Source organism: Cyprinodon tularosa, unplaced genomic scaffold (assembly GCF_016077235.1).
Source record: "Cyprinodon tularosa strain WSP-4 unplaced genomic scaffold, ASM1607723v1 ctg47, whole genome shotgun sequence".
Classification (NCBI taxonomy): domain Eukaryota; kingdom Metazoa; phylum Chordata; class Actinopteri; order Cyprinodontiformes; family Cyprinodontidae; genus Cyprinodon; species Cyprinodon tularosa.
The window spans coordinates 973,212-995,000 of record NW_024039196.1 but is presented as its reverse complement, the minus strand read 5'-3'; the positions used below and the strand labels follow the sequence as shown (position 1 = coordinate 995,000).

Sequence of the window (21,789 nt, the reverse complement as noted above, 5' to 3'; positions counted from 1 at the left end):
AGTTCACTGTGGAAGTATGTAAAAAAAAAATATCAAGATTATAACAATTTCCTTCTCTTCCCAGAGTTATAGTTTAAGTGACTTGTACTGTAGGCTGTGACCTACGAAACATTTCCTATGCCCTAGTTCAGATGATTAAATTTCTGCATGAACTCAGCAGGCTAAAGTTATAATGAGGCTGTCAGTCCTCCATGCTTTTGGCTTGGGTTTGATTCTCAGCCTGCATTATTCATTGCTTGTCTTCGCCTTCGTTCTCTGTCCCCTTTTTTTGTCCTGAGGCTGTTAGATAAAGTGCATTAATGGCATACAATTGTTACAATATAAAAGACATTTATATTTTATTGAAAAACACTGGTTGTTTTTAATTATCATCAAATTTCACCTAACCTGCTTGAAGTTACATGTCACCTTCGCTGATCTCCTGTGACACTTATTTTTGTCTTCTCATTGAAAATATGCAATACATCTGAAATAAGATTCTGACAGAAAGTGCAGAAGAGGAATCAGATAGATGACGTTGCAAGCAGGCGAAAGGGCAGACAAAGTAAAAGCAAAAACAGAACCTTTAGGGTTTTGATGAGACTGAGTGGTGCAATGACCTGATGATGATTGAGTGGGTAGTCTAGGGAAGATGGACCTGCATTAGAATGAGTACCACAGATGATCCACAGCTCTGTGGGGTCAGTCTGCCAAGAATCAAGAGCTCCACCTACAGACCCCCACAGAGAGAGCAATAGATGCCAAAATATATTTTGCATTTGAAACTATAAATCCACACACTTTTCAACACTCCTTATCTATTTCTAAAACAAAATAAAATGCAAAAGAAATGACAAACTATGAAAAATTATAATGAAATAAAATAAGAAAACTGTTTTAACCTAATTGCATAACTGCTTAAGAATGTGAAATAATACCTCATAAATAATTAACCCTTCATGGCATGGTGTTGTGTAAAATCCCTTTAAAGATATCCTGGAAGTATCAGCCATGCTTTAAACACCATTATTTTAGATGTTGGTGGTTGGCCTGTTTTTTCAGTGTAGGCCTGTTTCCTGTATAGTGAAGGCCCATGAGATGAAATGTGTTATACACAATTTATATAAATAAACTGAATTGAATTGAACTTTAAAGGTCTGAGAATACGTCTGTAACCAATAAATAAGCAGAGATTGGCGCACATATGGCTTTTTTTTCTGAAACCATCCTATTTGGGACAATAGTTGGCTTGGTAACAATTTTTGCAATACGTTAGATAAATACAAAATCTTTCTAGGTGTTCAACTTATGAATTATTCCAAAAAAGTAAAAAAAAATATATATAATCCACTGGACTTTGTTTCCAAGTTTGAAGATGAATCGCTTCCCATTCAGGAAAATTATAGTATTTGATCAAAATAAGACATATCTCTTTCAACAAGGTGGAGAACATCCCATAGTTCCAACAGTGTTGATTACCAAGACAGACAGGTGAAAAAACAGTTAATATATGTCCTCCATGACTATTTCAAGATTTTCTTTCTGAAGAAAGCAGAGGCGTGCACAGACATTTTGGGGGGCAGGTGCTCAGGAGGGGGGGGAGGGCACTTTTTAGCGCACGTGTAACACTTAATTATAAAAAAAATAAACGCATGTTGAATGAAATTTGACTTTTATTTGTAACATTCTCTAAACGTGAGTTTTCAATGGAAAAAAGTCACATCACCAACAGAACAGACTAAAGCATACTTCTTTCATCTGGCTCATCTCCCTGTTTTCCCTCACCCTGCTGCTCTCCCTCATCCTGGTCTTTTTCTGTCTCTGTGTCTTCCCTGAACTCTTCCTCATCTCCTGTCCTGTTATATGTTGATGGTATAGAGCTTCCCTGCTGTGACTGGCTACAATATATTAATAATAACCATCATGACAATAATAATAATAATAATAATGATAATAATAATAGCTTTAACAAATATGCCACATTAGTTTAAATAATGGGCTATTAGGGCAACATGACTGGAAGTCTTGTCACGTGGATATGACTTATGGTAGCCTACAAAATAATAGCTATTTTAATACCTGCTGCACGAACCACTTAAAAATAAAATGTGAACAGCTTTTAAGATTTTTCAATATGATTAACCCTCCTTTCTTGGCATTGTGCTGCAATTACTAAATCAATATACAATTAAGACAATAAAGAGACCAAAATGTGTTAATTTATGTTGCCTAACAAAACCTATACAACAGAAAACGTTTGTCTTAACACATAGATTTGTACAGAAGAGGATTAGGGCCACTGAAAAAAATAAAGTTAACTGATTTTTAAATTTTATTTCAGTTTAACATGGGAAAAAAGTCAGAATTCTGACTTTTTTATTGTCAGAATTCTGAGATTAAAGTCAGAATACTGAGCAAAAAGTCAGAATTCTCAGCAAAAAGTCAGAACTATGAGAAAAAAGTTAGAATTATGAGATTAAAGTCAGCATTCTGACTTTTTTCCCATACTAAACTGAAATAAAATTTAAAAATCAGTTAACTTATTTTTTTTTTTTTCAGTGGCCCTAATCCTCTTCCGTAGATTTGCAATTGCAAACTCTACCAAAATTATTTGTAGCCTATGTGGTCGTCCTCACGTTATCTGTCATTGACTCGGGCTACAGTGTAAAACTTTCAGAATCAGAATTAGGTTTATTGCCATTGTTAGTGAAGGAGTTCACAAACTAGGAATTTTTTGTGGTACAATCGTGCAACATGAAACATATAATATGAAACAGGTAAATAAAATAATAAAATATCTAAAAACTGTGGGTATACGTCATGCAATAAAATAGACTAATGTATACACTTAAGATAAAAAATATGGATACAAAATATAAAAAGTAAAATAGCATCTTACAAGGAGACGACTAGTTTATCTGGTGACCAGTCGGCAAAATGCGTGTTTGGTGCTGCTGAATGAGACATTTTAATGCACAACAAAATGATCTGCTTGATCTGTATATTACCTGGCTAATGGGGCACGGGAGAAGCAGCCTGTCAGCGACCGTTCCTGCTATCTGCAAACTGCTATGATGCTGCGCATCTGGCATGCCCTGCGGGCGACCGAGCGAGTTCACGTGACAAAGGAAGAGAGAGAGGCTGGTCGGGTGTGCGCAAGTAGGTCGGTCATTTCGGGTCATTGTTTCAGTCGTTTTTAATGGCTCAGGTTTTCAAAAGATCATTTCAAAACCGACCTCAGTAAAATCTTAATAATAATAATAAAAAAAAACGAGTTTCAAAAGGGCATTTTCTTTGATAGAGGGCAAACTTCCTAGTGCTTTAGCACCACCTAGTGTCTATGTGTGCACGCCCCTGGAAGAAAGTGTTTGTAGAGCAACTAACTTTCTATTAAAATAATAGAAATTGGTTTTGTTATTATACAAACACTTCAAACTAATGCATTTTAGGGCATTAGTTATAATAATAATAATAATTTTAGGGCACATTTTATAATCACCTTTATTAGGCTCTCACAAAGAAAGGTGAAAAAACAAAGGCGAAATTGCCATCCTCATAACTGAGGATGGCCATTTTGATGGTTGCAGCTCAACGGAGGAAAAAGCAATTGTGGAAAAAACAGTCTTAAAGCAGATGATTGGTCATGGCAGAGACAGGAAGTAAGGGAGTATCAAAGAGCTACTGGATGAAAGGCAAGGCTTTATCAGGTCTTATATATATATATATATATATATATATATATATATATATATATATATATATATATATATATATATATATATATACACACTCACCGGCCACTTTATTAGGTACCCCATGCCCATGCTAGTAACGGGTTGGACCCCCTTTTGCCTTCAGAACTGCCTCAATTCTTCGTGGCATAGATTCAACAAGGTGCTGGAAGCATTCCTCAGGGAGTTTGGTCCATATTGACATGATGGCATCACACAGTTGCCGCAGATTTGTCGGCTGCACATCCATGATGCGAATCTCCCGTTCCACCACATCCCAAAGATGCTCTATTGGATTGAGATCTGGTGACTGTGGAGGCCATTTGAGTACAGTGAACTAATTGTCATGTTCAAGAAACCAGTCTGAGATGATTCCAGCTTTATGACATGGCGCATTATCCTGCTGAAAGTAGCCATCAGAAGTTGGGTACATTGTGGTCATAAAGGGATGGACATTGTCAGCAACAATACTCAGGTAGGCTGTGGTGTTGCAACGATGCTCAATTGGTACCAAGGGGCCCAAAGAGTGCCAAGAAAATATTCCCCACACCATGACACCACCACCACCAGCCTGAACCGTTGATACAAGGCAGGATGGATCCATGCTTTCATGTTGTAGACGCCAAATTCTGACCCTACCATCCGAATGTCGCAGCAGAAATCGAGACTCATCAGATCAGGCAACGTTTTTCCAATCTTCTATTGTCCAATTTCAATGAGCTTGTGCAAATTGTAGCCTCAGTTTCCTGTTCTTAGCTGAAAGGAGTGGCACCCGGTGTGGTCTTCTGCTGCTGTAGCCCATCTGCCTCAAAGTTCGACGTACTGTGCGTTCAGAGATGCTCTTCTGCCCACCTTGGTTGTAACGGGTGGTTATTTGAGTCACTGTTGCCCTTCTATCAGCTCCAACCAGTCTGGCCATTCTCCTCTGACCTCTGGCATCAACAAGGCATTTCCGCCCACAGAACTGCCGCTCACTGGATGTTTTTTCTTTTTCGGACCATTCTCTGTAAACCCTAGAGATGGTTGTGCGTGAAAATCCCAGTAGATCAGCAGTTTCTGAAATACTCAGACCAGCCCTTCTGGCACCAACAATCATGCCACGTTCAAAGTCACTCAAATCACCTTTCTTCCCCATACTGATGCTCGGTTTGAACTGCAGGAGATTGTCTTGACCATGTCTACATGCCTAAATGCACTGAGTTGCCGCCATGTGATTGGCTGCTTAGAGATTAAATATTAACGAGCAGTTGGACAGGTGTACCTAATAAAGTGGCCGGTGAGTGTATATATATATATATATATATATATATATATATATATATATATATATATATATATATATATATGTGTATATAGAACTGCACTCTTTTGGACCGATTGTCTAATTTATTTCCAGGGACCTGCTGTAACCATTTTTCAACTTTGGGGGGCACTGCGCCGAGTGCCCCAATGATCACGGGTACCACTGATGCCTTGACCTTCCAGGTTTTCTCCAGCTCTTCTCTGAGCCCCTGGTATTTCTCTAGTTTTTCATGTTTTTTTTTTTTTTTTTTCCTGATGTTACAGTTGGTATTGCTATGTCAACCACAACGGCTTTCCTCTGCTTTTTGTCTATCACCACAATGTCCGGTTGGTTTGCCATTACCATTCGGTTCGTCTGTATCTGGATGTCCCTCAGGATCTTGGCTTGATCATTCTCTACCACCTTTGGAGGTGTTTTCCACTTTGACCTTGGGGTTCCAGCCCATAATCTGCACAGAGGTTCCTGTACACTATTCCAGCCACTTGGTTATGACGCTTAATGTAAGAGAAACAGAGAATCAAGACACGGTTCCAGGAGACCTGCGGAACTTTAAACTGGCTCCAACCAAGATCCAGGCCTACGGGACTTAAAACTAGCTCCCCCTGCACACATAGCCAAAACAGGAACAGAGCAGGCTCAGCGGAGAAGAGCCTGGACACGATCAGGAGACATGAGACAAACACTAAACACACACTAAATCCCTCTCGACACACTGGACCCCCTAAAGCCAGGACATGAACAAAGGACATAACTCAAACTGAAACTAACAAACAAAACAATAGAACAATGATCTGGCCCCGATAGCTGGGCTGAACCAGATATAAAGTAGAAGGAGCAGGTGGATAAGATCAAGGATAATTTGTGAGTGGGGAGGGCTCAGTAGGAGAGGGAAGTGAGTAATTAGATCAGCTACCGGGGCTGAGATCATGACAAAGGGAGCTTAGAAAAAAATAGATTTTTGTGCAATAAATAAATAGATCTTTTACTTTAACCAGAGTCCTGTTTCACACAAGTATCTATACTTTTGCTTATGTAGTCAATATCATTGTGAGGTCTTTTGACACCACTGTTTACTACTATTAGACTAATGTTATCTGAAGTTTCAGACTGTTGGATCCCTTTTGTATAGAGTCCTGTGCATGTCACACATAGAGTTTTCTTAAAATAAGTTGCAAACTTTGGTTAAGCTATTCCAAAAACCGCAATGTTATTCCTGTCAATGAAAAAAATCTTGTAAGTACTTAGCTTCCCCTAAGTCCCTTAAAGTTGCCTTAGTGAGACTTGACTGGTTTCAGGAGTTCTTTTATCATTTCACCAATAACTTGAGACAAAGTTCAGGCCTAAAATCTGAAATTTAGTGGGATGTACTGTAGGTCCAGCTAATTATATATGTGTCTTTGTTTCATGACAATATTTTCATAACTAAGTCTCTTACTCTAAAGAGTAAATTCACAGATATGACCTAGGTTTAAAGAGCAAGTAAAAGTTGCAGGACTCCAAACTTGACCTTAGGATTTGGGTATTTAAAACCATGATTTTGTTTCATGTGAGAAAAAGGTCACTCAATCTATTGCAATTATCGCCCAAAGGCTTAGTTCCTACAGCCCATAAACACAACAATCAACAATGTTTTGGGAGAATTATGTCAGTTTTTCTTTAGAAAGAAATACGCTCTCTCTCTCTGTATTTACTGTATGGTTTTTTTATTCCTTGCACCTAACATTTTAGCTGCCGCATTCAATCTTTTATTTCCTTAACATGTTTTAGGATTGTTTTTTTCTGATGGGCCAAAGATATACTGCATGGATTTCTCATAAATCTTATAAATTAGATTATTGTGGGTCCAAAAAGGCCTGAAGGTCTAGGAAGTGTTTTCAGCAACAATATCTGACTTCAGCTTCTTTAGATTCCTCCAGGCAAACAGTCTCATTCTTCAGAAACCAAATAATTTGCAGTTTTATTGTGGAGTATTACAGAAACCTATTTTTGTTATTTCTTTCACTCCTGTTCATCATTTCAGAATCTACTCTACTTTACAGCCGATTCACCAATTTATCTGTATTATGTTGTTTTTCAAGAATGATTTTGTCAAACCATATATTTGTACCTGTTATTTATCTGTCAATAAATAGCATAGCAAGGTTATACTTCTTTTATTAAAATTCATATTAAAATAAAAGTCGTTCATAACTTTTGAAACAAAATTGAAGGTATGATTTTTCTTTTAAGCAATTAAGTACCAGTTTTACATCTGCTCTCTTTTTGCTGAGAGAATTTCAACACTTTATTAACCAATTTAGCCTTACCTTGGAGCATGCATTATACAGTGAGTTAATTGAAAAACAATTAATATATTAAAACAATACTCATAGTTTTAGATGAATAAATATATCATAGTGTGTTCTTGGTGCTTAGATTTGAATTGTGTTCTTTTTTTGGCTTATATTCTTAAAAACATTTAAATCTCAAACCCTGAAAAAGGTTAGGGACTGCTAATCAGACTTACAACAGTGCACTATTTAAAATCTAGTAGAAGCCAAGGAGTGCTCTCCAAATGTCCAGATAAGGTCATTACTTTTAAAATGCAATTTCACATTGAAAGGATTAAATTTGTGTTAGTCAACATTAAAGCAATGACATCTGTTTTCTTTTCATAATGCTGACAACTACCAAGAGTATTAGTTGACTCAACAAGCATTCGTTATGGTATATTAGAGTCCCAGCTCTTTGTCTGAGGATGTAAAGCTAGATGTGTCCTGAGGGTTGCTGGCAAAGGCTGCAGTTTCTGCTCCATTTCATTCAAGCCTCTGCCTGAAATGTAAAAAAACTACATCTAGCAAGCACTCTCTCTAAGGATGTGTTTTATTCATTACTAATTTACACTGGCATTTTTGAATAATATTATTAAGTTTTTACATATAAGGAAAAAACATGTAAAGATTTAGTTTCCTTCTCTCTCAGAAGATGTATTTAATTTATATGGAAGCAACAAAAAACAAAACCACTGAAACTAATAGCAATTGATATATTTTAGGGTAATTTGTGAAACATTTTATATATCTTATGATTATTGGGCATGAGCCTGAATAAGATTCCCAGGTGTGATAACCTGGTTTAAAAACATAAACTATACAAGCTTAGTGTTTATATGTAAAAAAAGAAACACAACAATTTTTCCTACTGCTGTTTAACTTTCCAAACATTTTTTATCTAACATAATTTTTGCTAGTATTTCATTGGTGATACAATTAAGTCCAACATAACACTCACCCCTGTTAAAAATATAAATTCCCACCCAGCTTTTCTAGGGCTAAAGGTTAGCATGGTGGCAAGGTGGCCTTTAAACCTATAAAACTTTCCATAAATCCTCAAAATACTATAGGGCCAAACAAGCTTAAGCCTGGTATTATCTTAATATAATTTGCCTTTACATTAATTTATCTTCCTTTGAAAGATGTCTATTTCATTTTCTATTAAATCTATAAAATATATTTTTTATTAAATCAAGAAGCCTGTGTGTAAATAGGCTTCTTGATTTAATACAAGTTTTTATAATTATCTAAGTAAAGAACAAATATAAGGCCAACCGGTTGACTGACAAAGTATAGCAATGGGTGATTAAAAGGCAGTAGAGCAGGGGTCTTCAAGGTTTTCCAGGCCAAGGACCCCCAAACTGATGGCCAGATCGAGCGAGGACCCCCTATTTATATATATTACATGAAATTGTGTAATATCAAACTGGTCCTATAGTCAGTCTATTTCATATAGTGTCATGTAACGATAGTAATTTCCCCCTAGGATAATTAAAGCCTGATTCTGATTCCTTGTTGATGGGACAGGTGTTGTGAATGAAACGGTGCCCAGCTTGAAAGAGCTCCTGTGTGCATTGATGACTGAAATATATCTTCTGCCTCCATTTATCTGTTTATTACAGTGTGTTGAATTCATGTTAATGTGTATTTAAAGACATTTCAATTAATTGAAAAAAAAAAAAAATCCAGGGGGGAATATAAAAAAAAGTCTAATCAACCAAAACTTTTGCGACCCCCATGCAGTACCTCTGAGGACCCCCTAGGGGTCGCGGACCCCCTGCTGAAGACCTCCGCAGTAGAGCATAATTCCATGTTTTGCTTGGCTAGAGAGAACTCAAGACTTTTTTCTGGCATCTTTTCAAAGGAATCCTAAACCATAGAAATAACATATGAGGCATTATTACAAGTAAATCTATAACATCTTAGCACTAGCAACTGGTTCATGATTTTGCTAGACATATTTCCTTAGAACCTCCAAGGAAATGGAAAATCTTCATTTTGCTTTCATGTAGATTGGTTAAGAAATGAGCAAAAATTCAATGAAAAATACACTTAATGTTTTATTTGAATTCACTGAGACAACAGCTCTTTTCCCTCTAAAATGTATTTCTTGTTTGTAAGGCAATATGTTTTTTTTTCTTATAATCTGAAGATCTGGCATCCGACTGTGTTGATTACACTTCATGTACAGAAACTGATGTAATTGTAATGTTAAAAACTGATTTTACTGACGAAGTCCACTGACAACATAAAAATATGCAATATATATGTTAAATTAGTAAACATGGGTTCTCTCTTTGGTGTGTTTAAACAAATTATTTTTATAAAACTCTATGAACATAGTGTTAAAACAGCAGAGTCATGTAGTCCTTTTAGGTTCATGTAACATGTCGATATCCTGGAAAGACATGCTGAAGTACAGTTTTACAGGTTCATACTCTGCAGTGAAGAAAATATAATATTTACAACACAACAAATCTAAAGGTATAGTTTTTACACCAGTTTTTACACCATCAGTGTAGCGGACCAGAACACTGATTTAATATTTGCTGTAATTCAACATAAATTTACAAAAGACAGCAATGAGAATTTCACAAAAACATTGTTAAATACTTCATGTTTTATACATCTTTTATAATAATTTACACAGTTTTTTCCCGTCTTATTAACCAACCCAAACCCCAACCCCTACAACAACCCTACAGGTGCATCCCAGTAAATCTGAAAATGGCCAACAAGTCAACAAAAACAGAACCCTGCTAGACGTTTTCAAGACCCTAGTTAAACATGTCCTGAAAGAAAAAGTTGTTTTATTTCTATGTAACCTGGACAAAATTCTCATTCATTCCAAAATCCTCAAAACTCATTAAAGTCAGAACTCTGTAGCTCCATGCCCTCCTGTCAAATCTGAGAAATGCTAATTTCATAAGTCATCAACATTATTTCTCGGTATACAGATCAAATACACAGGGATCCATCTGAGAGCTGTTTCTGAATGGCTAACTCTAACTGATTCCAAACAGCTACAGACTTTTCAGGGTTTTGCTATTCTCTGTTCCAATGCATTCATAACTATAGACCAGTTGCTTCCTCACTGTTTTTTCTCACCTTGTCCAGTATTCATTTCTGTTGGAATTATCAGGCTGACAAGGCTTTTTTAGTTTGTTCTCGTCAGCACCTGTTGTCCATTCCCCCAACCCACACCTTCAGTCCATTGTTGAAGTTGATGTATCTAGCAGGGGGTGAACGCCATTCTAAGCCAAAGATGTTCGGATAGTAAAGCTCACATCTGTATCTTTTTCTCCAGGACTACCTCTAAGGAGGTCTGGAAAGTTTTTGGAGTCAAGCTGGCTCTGGATGAGTGGAGACATTGGTTGGAGGGGGCTACAGAACAATTTCTTGCCCGTCAGAGGACAGAAACTCAGCAGAGACTGAAACCCAGACAGGCGGGGTGGGCTCTCTTCTTTGGATGATTTAACTTTACCCTTTGTTAAAGACGTGGGACAAAGAGCATTAAACCTTATGCCCTGACACTGATTCATGAAACTTTCGATTCAGTGGCCAGTGGAGCAGAGGAATTTATCTTCCCGGACACTACATGACTTTCGCTGACCATGCTGGACCTTAAGAAAGAGGTTAGGGAAGCCACCACAGACCAACCTGTTATCGACTTCCTTTACAAGGTTCGTCCATGTGCTGGATGAGCTGGTTCCTAACAAGACCATACAGGTGGTCCTATTCCAGTTCTTGTGGCCTTATCTCCTCAAGGCTTCAAATATTTTGTATCGGCTGTCACACAAAGGATACCTTTAGGCACAGAAATGGGTGAGATTCTGAGTTGTGGGGTTTTCCCCCTCCACAGTTCATCTTACAAGTTTCTAGAAAGTATTTTGCTCACTTCTGGGGATCACCTTGAGCCTATAATCTGAATTTCAGCCACAAACAGATGGACAGACTCAAAGTGCAAACCAATAGGTTGAGACCTACAGTAGCTATACGTATTATTTGAGTCTGATCTCAACAGCATTGACTGCTGAATGGTTACATTTTGTGCAAAGGTGCTTACAACCCACTAGCACAGACTGCTTCACTCCAACAGCATGTGTGTTCGAGTTGATTAGCGCCTCACCTGGAAACTGTACAAGAGCTTTCGGCTGTGCTTATGGGCGGGGTTAAAAGTCTTGAAAGCTCGACAGGACTACTGAAATTGGACGAGATAGCTGCCATTTTAACCCTGCCCATTGGCACAGACGTAAGCTCTTTTCCATTTTCTAGGTGAGGCGCTGCTCATCTCCAACGCACGTAATATCACAACTCAGCTGTCAATCCTTTTAAAACTGGCCAATAGGAACACAGGCCCGCTCATTACACATTTTTCACATCGAGAGAATATTCCTGAATGTTTGGAAAGCCCAAACTGCCATATATTCAATAAATTTACAAGTGGCAAAATGTAATAATTCAATACGTTTTGTTTTTTTTATTAAATAACTAAATATTTTTCATTTATTTATTATTCATGTTCATCAAGCTTTAAGAAAAAAGTGACATTTTAAGCATGACGTTCTCGATTCATCATGCAATCCGTGTGTTTGTGTGCATATATATATATATATATATATATATATATATATATATATATATATATATATATGTGTGTGTGTGTGGTGTGTGTATACAAACACATTACAAATCAATAATATTGCATACCATCAAAATTACATACCAAAATGTCACATATAGTCCATTGAAGCACTCCCTAAGCACAAAATACCTAGAAAGGGTGGTCCAGGCTGGTCTATTTCTTGTTTGTGTTGTCTAAGTCGAAACTCAGCAGACCCTTCTATATATACATTTTAATGCACTTAATGATTCTCTCTGCTTAAAAGGTTTATCAGGATTTTAGTTAATTTACCAGTTTCATATGTGGATCCTGCTCACAATGCTCAAAGTACAAAAACCTGGTTGAATGGCCACCCAGCTTGATTGCCAAGAAAAACTTACTTGACCTAAATCCCATACAGAACCCATTAAGATATTGTGTAGAACAAGACGAAAGTCGACACATCCCAAAATGCAGATGAGATAAAGGCCACTATGAGCTGACAGCACTCATGCCATGCTGCATTGATGCCCTTAATCATACAAAAAGTGTTTGAACAAAGTAGGCTACTGAATTCAAATACTAGAACAAATGCTATGTTAAAAATGTTTTTTTTGGCCTTCAGTGGTAAATACGTTTTTGAAAGAAAACAAAATGCGGATTTTTATAAGCTATAAGTCACAATATATAGAACCAAATGAGATTATACTTATTCTTATTTACTAAGATGAACCTGATCAAGTTTTGTTATGGAACAGACAAACTAGACATCATTCATAACACTGACAAAAAAAGCAACAACAACAACAATATATTGTTAGGAGAAGTTCATGTGAACTATTAGAAGAAATTCAAAACTCAACACACCCATTTTACAAGTTTAACAATACTCGAAATTATTCAAATGGTGTGATGACATACTTTCTAACAGCAGCAGCATTTTAGGTCATCAACAAATTACATATACTTTTTAAAATACCTTCCAAAAAAATTTATAATTATCATCTGCTTTCAATAGTTCAGCAGTTATATTTTTTTAAGCAGACACCATAGCAAACACATTGCTGTTTGGGTTACTTTGTGGGATAAGCCTTTTGAGATGTAAAAGCTGGCATTACATTGAGAGAAATATGCTGACCTGACCAGGGCGCCTCTTTAGGGAAGTGACTAGTTCCCAATCCATCAGGCTTTCCTTCCTCAGCAGCAGAAGCTTAGTTGTGACACTGATTATGAGAAAGCCACAAGGATTTCATACAGCCAAAAAGAATTTAATCTGCTTTCACTCTGCATGCATGATAAATCCATGCATGCCACTTTGTCCACTATATGCAAATATTGCATAAATGGCTAGGAATCACTTTCACTTCTTAAAGTAATAGATATAATCTTAGATTTAAACATCTAGATTCTAGAATAAAGATGAATTGGGAATGAGGCTTCTGGGGCACCAGACAGGCCCTGAATTTGAATGTTGTTTCTGTGTGCACCCTGGTGTTTGTTTTTGCACAGAAAAGAAAAAATAGTGGCTTGAACAAACACAAAGAATAGATAGGAAAGTACAACCTTTTGAAAAAAGTACCATTACAATATGTAAACCTGCACTGAACAACAAAACAAAATATTCCCTGGAAAAATCCAATCTCAATTCTACATAATTGTTTTTAACCCTTTAAAAAAAGTTAATCAAATGGATGCATTGTGTTCAATTAAAATTCAAGTATTATTGATTGCCCTCTTTTAGCATAATGAGAGAGTGGCCTTCCTACAAGTGTATTAGCTGCCTCTTAAATTCTTGTCTTCTCCTTAATAAACAATAAGCAGTGAGTTAACATCAGAAGGAACATTGAACTGCTATGTTTCAAAAAGGTGACTTGTTGCTGTTGCAAAATTCTCTTGGGATAACTTCAAATCTTTTATCTTAGGCTTTGTACATTTTCATAAAACAATGCAGCTTCTAAAATCCTGAACCAGAACTGCAAATTCTAGTTTCTTGTTGACTTAGAAGTAATTTTCTCTGTCTTATTTGTATTATTGGATTAAAAAGGATGAAGGCTCTTCTGTGGATAAGCATGTGTAAAGGGAATAAAGTTTGTTCCCATGTTCATACAGCTGTAGTCTGTTTGATGCTGTGAAAGCTAATCCTGGTCGGAGATGTGGGGATGGACATGGCTCGAGCCACTCGTACTCGAAGAGTGTGGTTATCCTGCCAGCGGTGCCACCGTTTCCTCACAGCAGAGCGAACCTGTAATGTTCGACAAATGCAATTGATGGCATGATACAGTTTGCATCAACACAATATGTACCTCTCCTCCTTTTTTATGGAGGTTGGCTGAGGACCCAAACGCAGACACAGAGACAGAAGGCAGAGGTGAATCTCCCAAATTTCATGAAGTAACTGAGGAAAAATCCAAAAATACAGAGAACCCAAAAAACCAAAACGTCAGGGAAAACTCACATGGGAAGCCAGAGACGAGTACAAAAACAAAACAACAAAAAAAGGAACCATCACTGAGTGACTGCAGAGGTGGAGCATATAAAAAGGAAAAGTACAAAGGATGGCCTAATGAGATGAATATGGAGAATGTGTGAGTGAAACTAAATAGAAGGAAGCCAAGGGGAAAGGAAACAAGCACAACGGGGCAACAGAGAGTAACTAAAGCCTGCAGCAATATAATGGAAAATAAACCAAAGATCAACAAAACACAATAACGAATAGCTGAAAACTAAAAACTTAAGAGTCCCTAAAGGGGAGAACCATGACATAAATATAGTTTATGCCTATTGTTCATCCAGGGTTATAGGGTCAATGGTTTTCATCTTCAGTAGTCAATGGGGGAAAGGAAAGTATAGCCAAAAGAACATTTTTGTGGAAACAGTGTTTGGAGATGCCCTACAGTCGACACCCAGGTCATCAGGTTTTCATACATCTTAACAGACCTTTCCTCAGAACTCTTGACATTCTTAAGCTTTCCTAAGTGATACTATGTAACTTAAAGAGCAACCTGTAATGTTTAATTATATTTTATTGTCTTAGCAGATTGTGTTAAGTTACAGTACTGTTTTACTAATGGACTCATTAATACTTTTGGCTTGCTCATCTAAGATATTGATAAAAAAGATTTCCTCTTTTACCATTCAGTCTAGTGGACTAGCACTGCACCACAGTGCAGAACACAGATCCCATGGCATAATGTTCTCACCCCCATGCTTCACACTCTATATATTTTAAATATATAGATATATCTGTATATATAGACAGACTGATATATTCTAGAAACAATCAAAATGTATTCCCAAATGATCTCTGTTAAATTTAGACTATAATGATAACAGGCTAAGAAAGGGTGAGCTTCTCAGCTGTTTTCATAATTGGTACCTTACAGTTGTCTGTTTTTAAAGAACTACTCTAATGAATAATACAGTGGTGGTGTTGACCATGTTATCTAATTTTTGTCTTGAAGGAAATCATATAGATTTCTCAAAATGTCCAACTTTTAAGTTTAAATTCAAAACTTCAAAACAAATACACTTTTTAAAAAGTGTAATAGTAACATGAAAATACACATGTATCTACAGATCATTAAAACCTTAACAGTTTATTACCAAATGTTGAAGAATATTAAAGTTAGCAAATAATATTTTAAGAATTATAGTATTTAAAGACAACACTGTTAAAGTAATCTAAATGTTAAATAACGCTGAAAAAGAAAATCTAAAAAAACAAATTCTTGCCTTTTTTGTGTTGCTTTCAAAGGGGTCATAGAATGCAAAACCGAGCACTTGGGCATTCGAACCGACATTGTTCGAATGTAGGGTGAGTTTCGACTACGTGCTGCACTGTAGTCGACCAAAACCCCGGACGGTTTCAAAATTCCCCCCGGACATTTTTCTAGGTATGAAAAGTAGGACATGTCCGGGAAAAGGAGGATGTCTGCTCACCCTACCATATCAATAATTTCGATCTTTCAGTGAGTGATTCCTTGTTGCCATGATTCGTCTTTGCTCAGCAGCTTCATTCTTTGTAAACCAACCAATCAGTGCACAGCTCATCTAAATATTATGAGCATAGCATAAAAACAAGAAAAGCTGTTGTTTCATTCTAGAGCTTTTAACCAGGCTTGTATTAGGGCTCATAGAACAGCAAATATGCCATTTTCAGCCCAACCAATGTTAGACACCCTATTCAGAGACCTTAAAGACCAGCACCAAATACCCTATATAATCATTCTATGACCCCTTTAATATTTTCTAGTACAACAGCTGTTTTACAGCTTCAAATCAGACCCTAGCCAATGTGTTCACTATTCCAATTAACCTAAAGTTTGTCATCTTAAAACTAACTGATGGCTTCCAGACAGGTGCTGGCATTCTATGAATTTGCCTTTTTTTGAAATCCTTTTATGATTGTTGCAGGTATTGAAGGTTTCCCATCATGTTGAAAGAGCAATATTGAAGTATGCCTATTTGACCAAATGACTAAGAACATTAATTGGCATTCATTTCGTTAACGCTGCTGTTGTTAGATCACATTTAAGGAAGGATATAGGCAAAAACATAAAGGAAATGATTAAGATTATAAATAAAAAAACTACAATTTTTGTTTTGTTAAAAAAATATTATTTACTTACCTCTCCATTTAGAAAGCAGTAAAACACTGACACAAAAAATCCCTGTAGAACAAGACACATGATCAAAAATAGCAAAAAATAAGACCCAATTTCTTCAACTGTTCATAAATTAGATTAGACACAATTCACTTGGAAAGGTCAGTACCCTTATGTTCTAGAAGCACATTTTTGAATTATAAAAGTGTCCAAAAATGTTCCTAGGCCATCCTTTCTTATTTCAAAGATAATAAAAATATATACCACAAAAAGTAAAAGCTAAAGGGCAGAAATCAAGCTCACACTGACCAGCTAATCTTGACAGCTGAGAGCACAGAGCATAAGGCGAGGAGGGATGTAAACATTGTAAGCACAGCAAGAGTCTTGACTGAAATGATCCTCCCACCAGAGAGCTCAACAGCGACTCAAAAGCATGATACAACTCTGCTATAAAAACTGATTCACATGTGTAGGTTTTGTACTTTTTAGCTATTGATACTCTATAAGAGAGAATGATTCTTACCTGAAAAGACTGTAAAAAGGAGTTAAAATAGATAAAAACAATTTGTGAGATGTCGTCCTCCCCGGGATTGACAAAGAACAACATGTAGGTGATACCCAGCAGAGGTAATAAGACAAGAGTGGCTTTTACAGCTTTTCTGTGAAGACAATAAATTGACATGAACACTTTTTTTTCTCAGGCAATAAAAATAGAAGGTGGAATATACATTGCACTGTAAATCATATGACACTGTAAGAAAAAAAACTTGTTGTTCCAGTATTACCTCACAATATTAACAGAAATAATACTTTTTTTTTTTTCAAAAGAGGAAACTCCTCATAAGAAGTGACTATCATCTTTAAGCATCTATATTCCATGTTTTATGGTATAAGGACAAACTTTGTTGACATTATCTGGATTTAATGATAGATCAGAAAAAGTTGTGCATAATTCAAGAGGATGTTGATTCATTAAATTCAATTTTTTTCAAACAAAAATCTGACAAAAGTCCTGTACTTTTGTACATCTGAGCTATACTTGGTTAAATAACCTTGCACTGCAGGTGCAAGCCCTTTGGGATCTATGTATCTCTAACAGCTGTGCAGATGTATGGACTGACATTTATTTCCTATTCTTCATTCAAAATAATTTAGACTTGGAAAGATTGAATGAAGAATATCTCCAAACCATTCATGTCAAGTCTTGAAAAAGATTCAAAATTCAGTTTGATTCAGCCATGCTTTATTGATCCAGAAGGGAAATTAATTACATTACATTACATTGTGGTTTTTACTCGTCTTTTGCTTTCTCAATGTTTGTTTGTTTTTCTTGTATTTAGATTAACCTTTCTTAGCATCAACTCTGATGTGTTTCCTTGTCCAATACTACACTAACACCATAATGTTTCACTTTGGAGATGTTGGGTTTAGGGTAATATACAGTCCTGGGGTCCGTTTCACGAAGCAGGTTTAACGAACACTGAGTCTCTGGTTTTACAACGGCTGCTATGGATTAGTTCAATCGACTCCAAGTAAAACCACTCTGAATTTAGTGTGTGCGTAACAAGTAGGAAAAGACATCATCAGCGGAGCACCGATTCGAGGGGTTACCATGACAACAGGCAACAGGAAGTGCATATTTCACCTGACTGGAACTAGAGATTTTAATGCAGAAATACAAAAAATAAAAAAGGAGAATGTGTTTAAAAGACAGAGAAACAGCTCTGCAGCTGCAAAGGAGAGGAAGATGGAGAAGGAGAAGATTACTGCTCGAGTTAATGTGTAAGTTTATTTGAAGTTGGCTATGGCAGGCTTTTTTACATTTATTGAAAGCTCTCTATTGTTCCATTTATAAAACACTAAAATAAGATTCTTCCAGATCTAAATCCCACTCCTAGACTTAACTGTTAAAACCTATTTTCAAAATTACATTTCTGTAGTAGAAATTTAATTTTAGAAAGTAAAAAAAGCAAAATAATACTAGTGAGAATTAAGTTTTATATATCTAGAAATCGTTTACACATTTTAGGTGGCCTTTCTGACATTTATCACCTTGACTGAAAGTATATATATGACATCTGAAATCATTTTTTTTTTTTTTTATAATACAAATGCTGATCAGTAATACTATGACAATAGAGTTCTGAACTTAATTTATAGACATCCAGAATCTTTGTTCTAGATACATAGAATGGCATTTTGTATGAAATGGTCATTTAGCCTAAGTAAAAATGTTTTTTTCAGATATTAGAAATACATATTCTATAAAACTAGTATATTTCAAAAGGGTTTGCCGTAGACCGTTGTTATCATGATAATATTATGGGATTTTCAATGTATCTATCTATGTAAAATCATCTAGCAGGGGGTCTAAAAATGCTCTTCTAATATATAGAACCTGTGCATCATCTCATGGGTTTCTCCTTATGTTTATTCAGTCTTCTTTTATACAGTATAGAGTAAGTGGCTGTTTGCAGCCACACTTCGGATGTTATCATCTCAATAAATGGTTGTCATTAGCGACTATCAGGCCCATAGAATGGCTTCAGATTATGCCAGTAGTCTCATTAGGTTATCATCAAGTGAATCCTAATCCAAACCCTAAAGTAATTCCTTTTCCCCCGCTGAATTAATTAATCTATTTATGTGTAATCTGAAAACAATTTCAGTAGTTCTTCATGTACTCTAAATAAAACATAAAATGATCCACATCTCACTCATATTAAACAAATCAAAAACAAGTAATCCCATATCCTGCCAAATGAGTTGAAGAATCCTCTCCCTATAAACATTTAATTTTCTGTGAAACAGTGCCGATCATTCTTTAATAAGATCTTTGTGAAACGGACATGCAATGTTTGCTTTTAAAACCTAATGCGCGCAATGGACCTAGGGAATGATATTTATATTTTTATGCACAAAACTATGACAAAAATTTTACTAAATCAGGAAATAAAACAGCGTGATTGGCTGTAAGGAGAGTGGAGACAGAGGACACTCTGAGTTCACTGAAGAAAACCTGCTCCTTGCCAGGGTAGCTCTGGGGAGAATGTTACTACCATGACAAAAACAGGGGTTAAGGAAACTCTCTTTGTGAAACTGAAAACTAAGAGATTCCCTGTTTTCATGTCTAGAAAACAGAGCTTTCGGTAAACCTGCTTCGTGAAACAGACCCCTGGTCGCTGTAAAGTGACCCGGGGTGTTGAGGTGGAAATATAGATAAATTTTACTGTATATTATAATTATTCAACACAAAAGCATAATTTTTTTTCATTGTTGGAGACCTTATGTAAGCTTTAAAAGTACTAACTAAAAGAGCAGTGACGTTAATTCAGATTAAAGTTATTTATTCAAAATTTCTAAATATAATTAGATTATAATTAGAAAAAATAGGGGCTGACACTTGAAGGCAGACAGGTAATGCGGATCATGAATTACATATTACTATACCACCCGTTTATCTCCTCAAGGCTTACAATAATAAACTTCTGTCCCAGTCAGCCGGAAAACCTTCAATTTCACTATAAATATTCTGAGCTTTGACACCACAAACACTTTGATACTACAATGTGTTCCCATTGGACGTTAAAAGGAAAAAATGTACATTGATAGCAGGTGTTGAAAACAAGCCTTGGGGTTTTAGCAATCAGACACATGAGAGGGTTTTACACTTATTTCCAGTGGTTAATGGTAGGACTAAATAGAAGAGACTTTTTCTCAAAAAGCACTGTAATTACCCCAACCTCACTCTGATACGGGTCTTAAGCATAACAGACACATCTAATCCAAAACCTTTCTACTGTGATCACAGCATTTACTGCAAAGCATATTGGTTCTTTGAAAGGTGACTGAACCATAAAAACACAGCTGCAAACATAGAAGGCAAGAAGATTAAGTTGGAACAATTATTATGGCAGATTAATTTGATCTTGGTTGTAAAATGACAGCCAATGACTCGTATTATAGACCCCTTTAAACAATAAGTAGACAGGACCTTTTACTTTCTTAGGAGTGCACATCATATTCATTTTTTGTAGCTTTCCACATCGGTTTGTTATAAGAAGCAGTGTAGGATTTAAAAAGGCTATATGGGTCTCTGTCCAGGATGAAACAGCCTGGGGGAAAAATTACGCTTAAAAAATATGTGTACGGGAATGGGGTTTGGATTTTCTCTTTTCTGTTCGGGTTAGGGCATTAACGAGATGTGATTTTTCCAAGTCCACTATTTGACAGTAAAAGTCAAAGTCGAGTCGATGCTTCCGTCTATGACGACATTGTATTAAGTCAGGGCAAAAATACTTACAATACGTCTTGCTGTAGTGACAGTCTTGGCTATATCAGGTAGGTCTAATCCAGCTTTTGTTGCTAACTGTAGTGTGCTTTCTAATAAGCCCATAGAATAAACTCATAAGAGATCAGTTTTGCATGTTGTAGCACACTGCCATGCAAGTCCACACCTACTGCGGGGTTTTTCAACTTTTTGGTGAATGTCCAACTATAGATTCTGCACCATAGGGCATCTTGGACTGCTGCTGGCTGGGACTCGTTTTTTGCAGGTGCTCTCCTCTGCAGCATATTACCTATCAATCAGAGCTGTATAAGGCAAGCCAGTTTCCAGTCACTTTTTGCATGGGTGTTAACCAGTGACGTGCGGTCAGGGGAGGCAGGTGAGGCAGTGCCTCACCAGCCATCATGGAAAGAAAGAAAATATATAATCATAAAGTAATTTAAATTGTTATATTCATCCGGTGGTTTGTACTAAAAAATATTCATTTTTCATGTAGCTTCACCAATTTCGATTTTTATTTGTTCAAAATCGCTGAATTTTCTTATTTTCCCATTCAAATGCTTGGAAGCGATGCCGGTGAGGCAGCAGCGAGCTCTGCCTCACCTTGGATTGCGCAACCCCTGGCTCTGCGCTGGCTGCAAAGCGGAGAGAGCATGTTGCTGTACGGCGTCAATAAAATGGTTTAAACAAATGTAATATGTGAACTTATTTCTAATAATTTGGCTTATGTATATAATGTACAGAGCTTTTTGTCACCAACTGTGTTTGTGTAACGTGTTTCGTATAATGAGCGATTATAAACGGCAGAGAACAAGTTCGAGGTGAGGCAGGCAGTTCTCTTGCCTCATGGCAGGGGGTGCTCAAGAGACTGAAAACATAAGGCAGGAACAGGACGGATCAAGGAAGGCTTTCTTCCCTGGCAGTGATCTCCATTGAGACAGAGAGACTTTTAAAACTGAAGGAAGATAA

At 36.5% G+C, this 21,789-nt stretch overlaps 1 protein-coding gene across 1 annotated transcript in view; it reads right to left on the bottom strand.

Annotated features, from left to right (window-relative positions):
- Positions 1-12,180: 12,180 nt before the first annotated feature.
- LOC119794156 (corticotropin-releasing factor receptor 2) overlaps positions 12,181-21,789 on the bottom strand; it is an 82,414-nt gene continuing 72,805 nt past the window's right edge. Inside the window, exons 10-12 of the mRNA XM_038301553.1 lie at positions 17,056-17,191; positions 16,557-16,598; positions 12,181-14,170 (exon numbers count right to left, since the gene is read on the bottom strand). Of these exons, the coding sequence (XP_038157481.1) occupies positions 14,030-14,170; positions 16,557-16,598; positions 17,056-17,191 (319 nt within the window). The 3' untranslated portion in view covers positions 12,181-14,029. The remainder of the gene's footprint in view (positions 14,171-16,556; positions 16,599-17,055; positions 17,192-21,789) is intronic.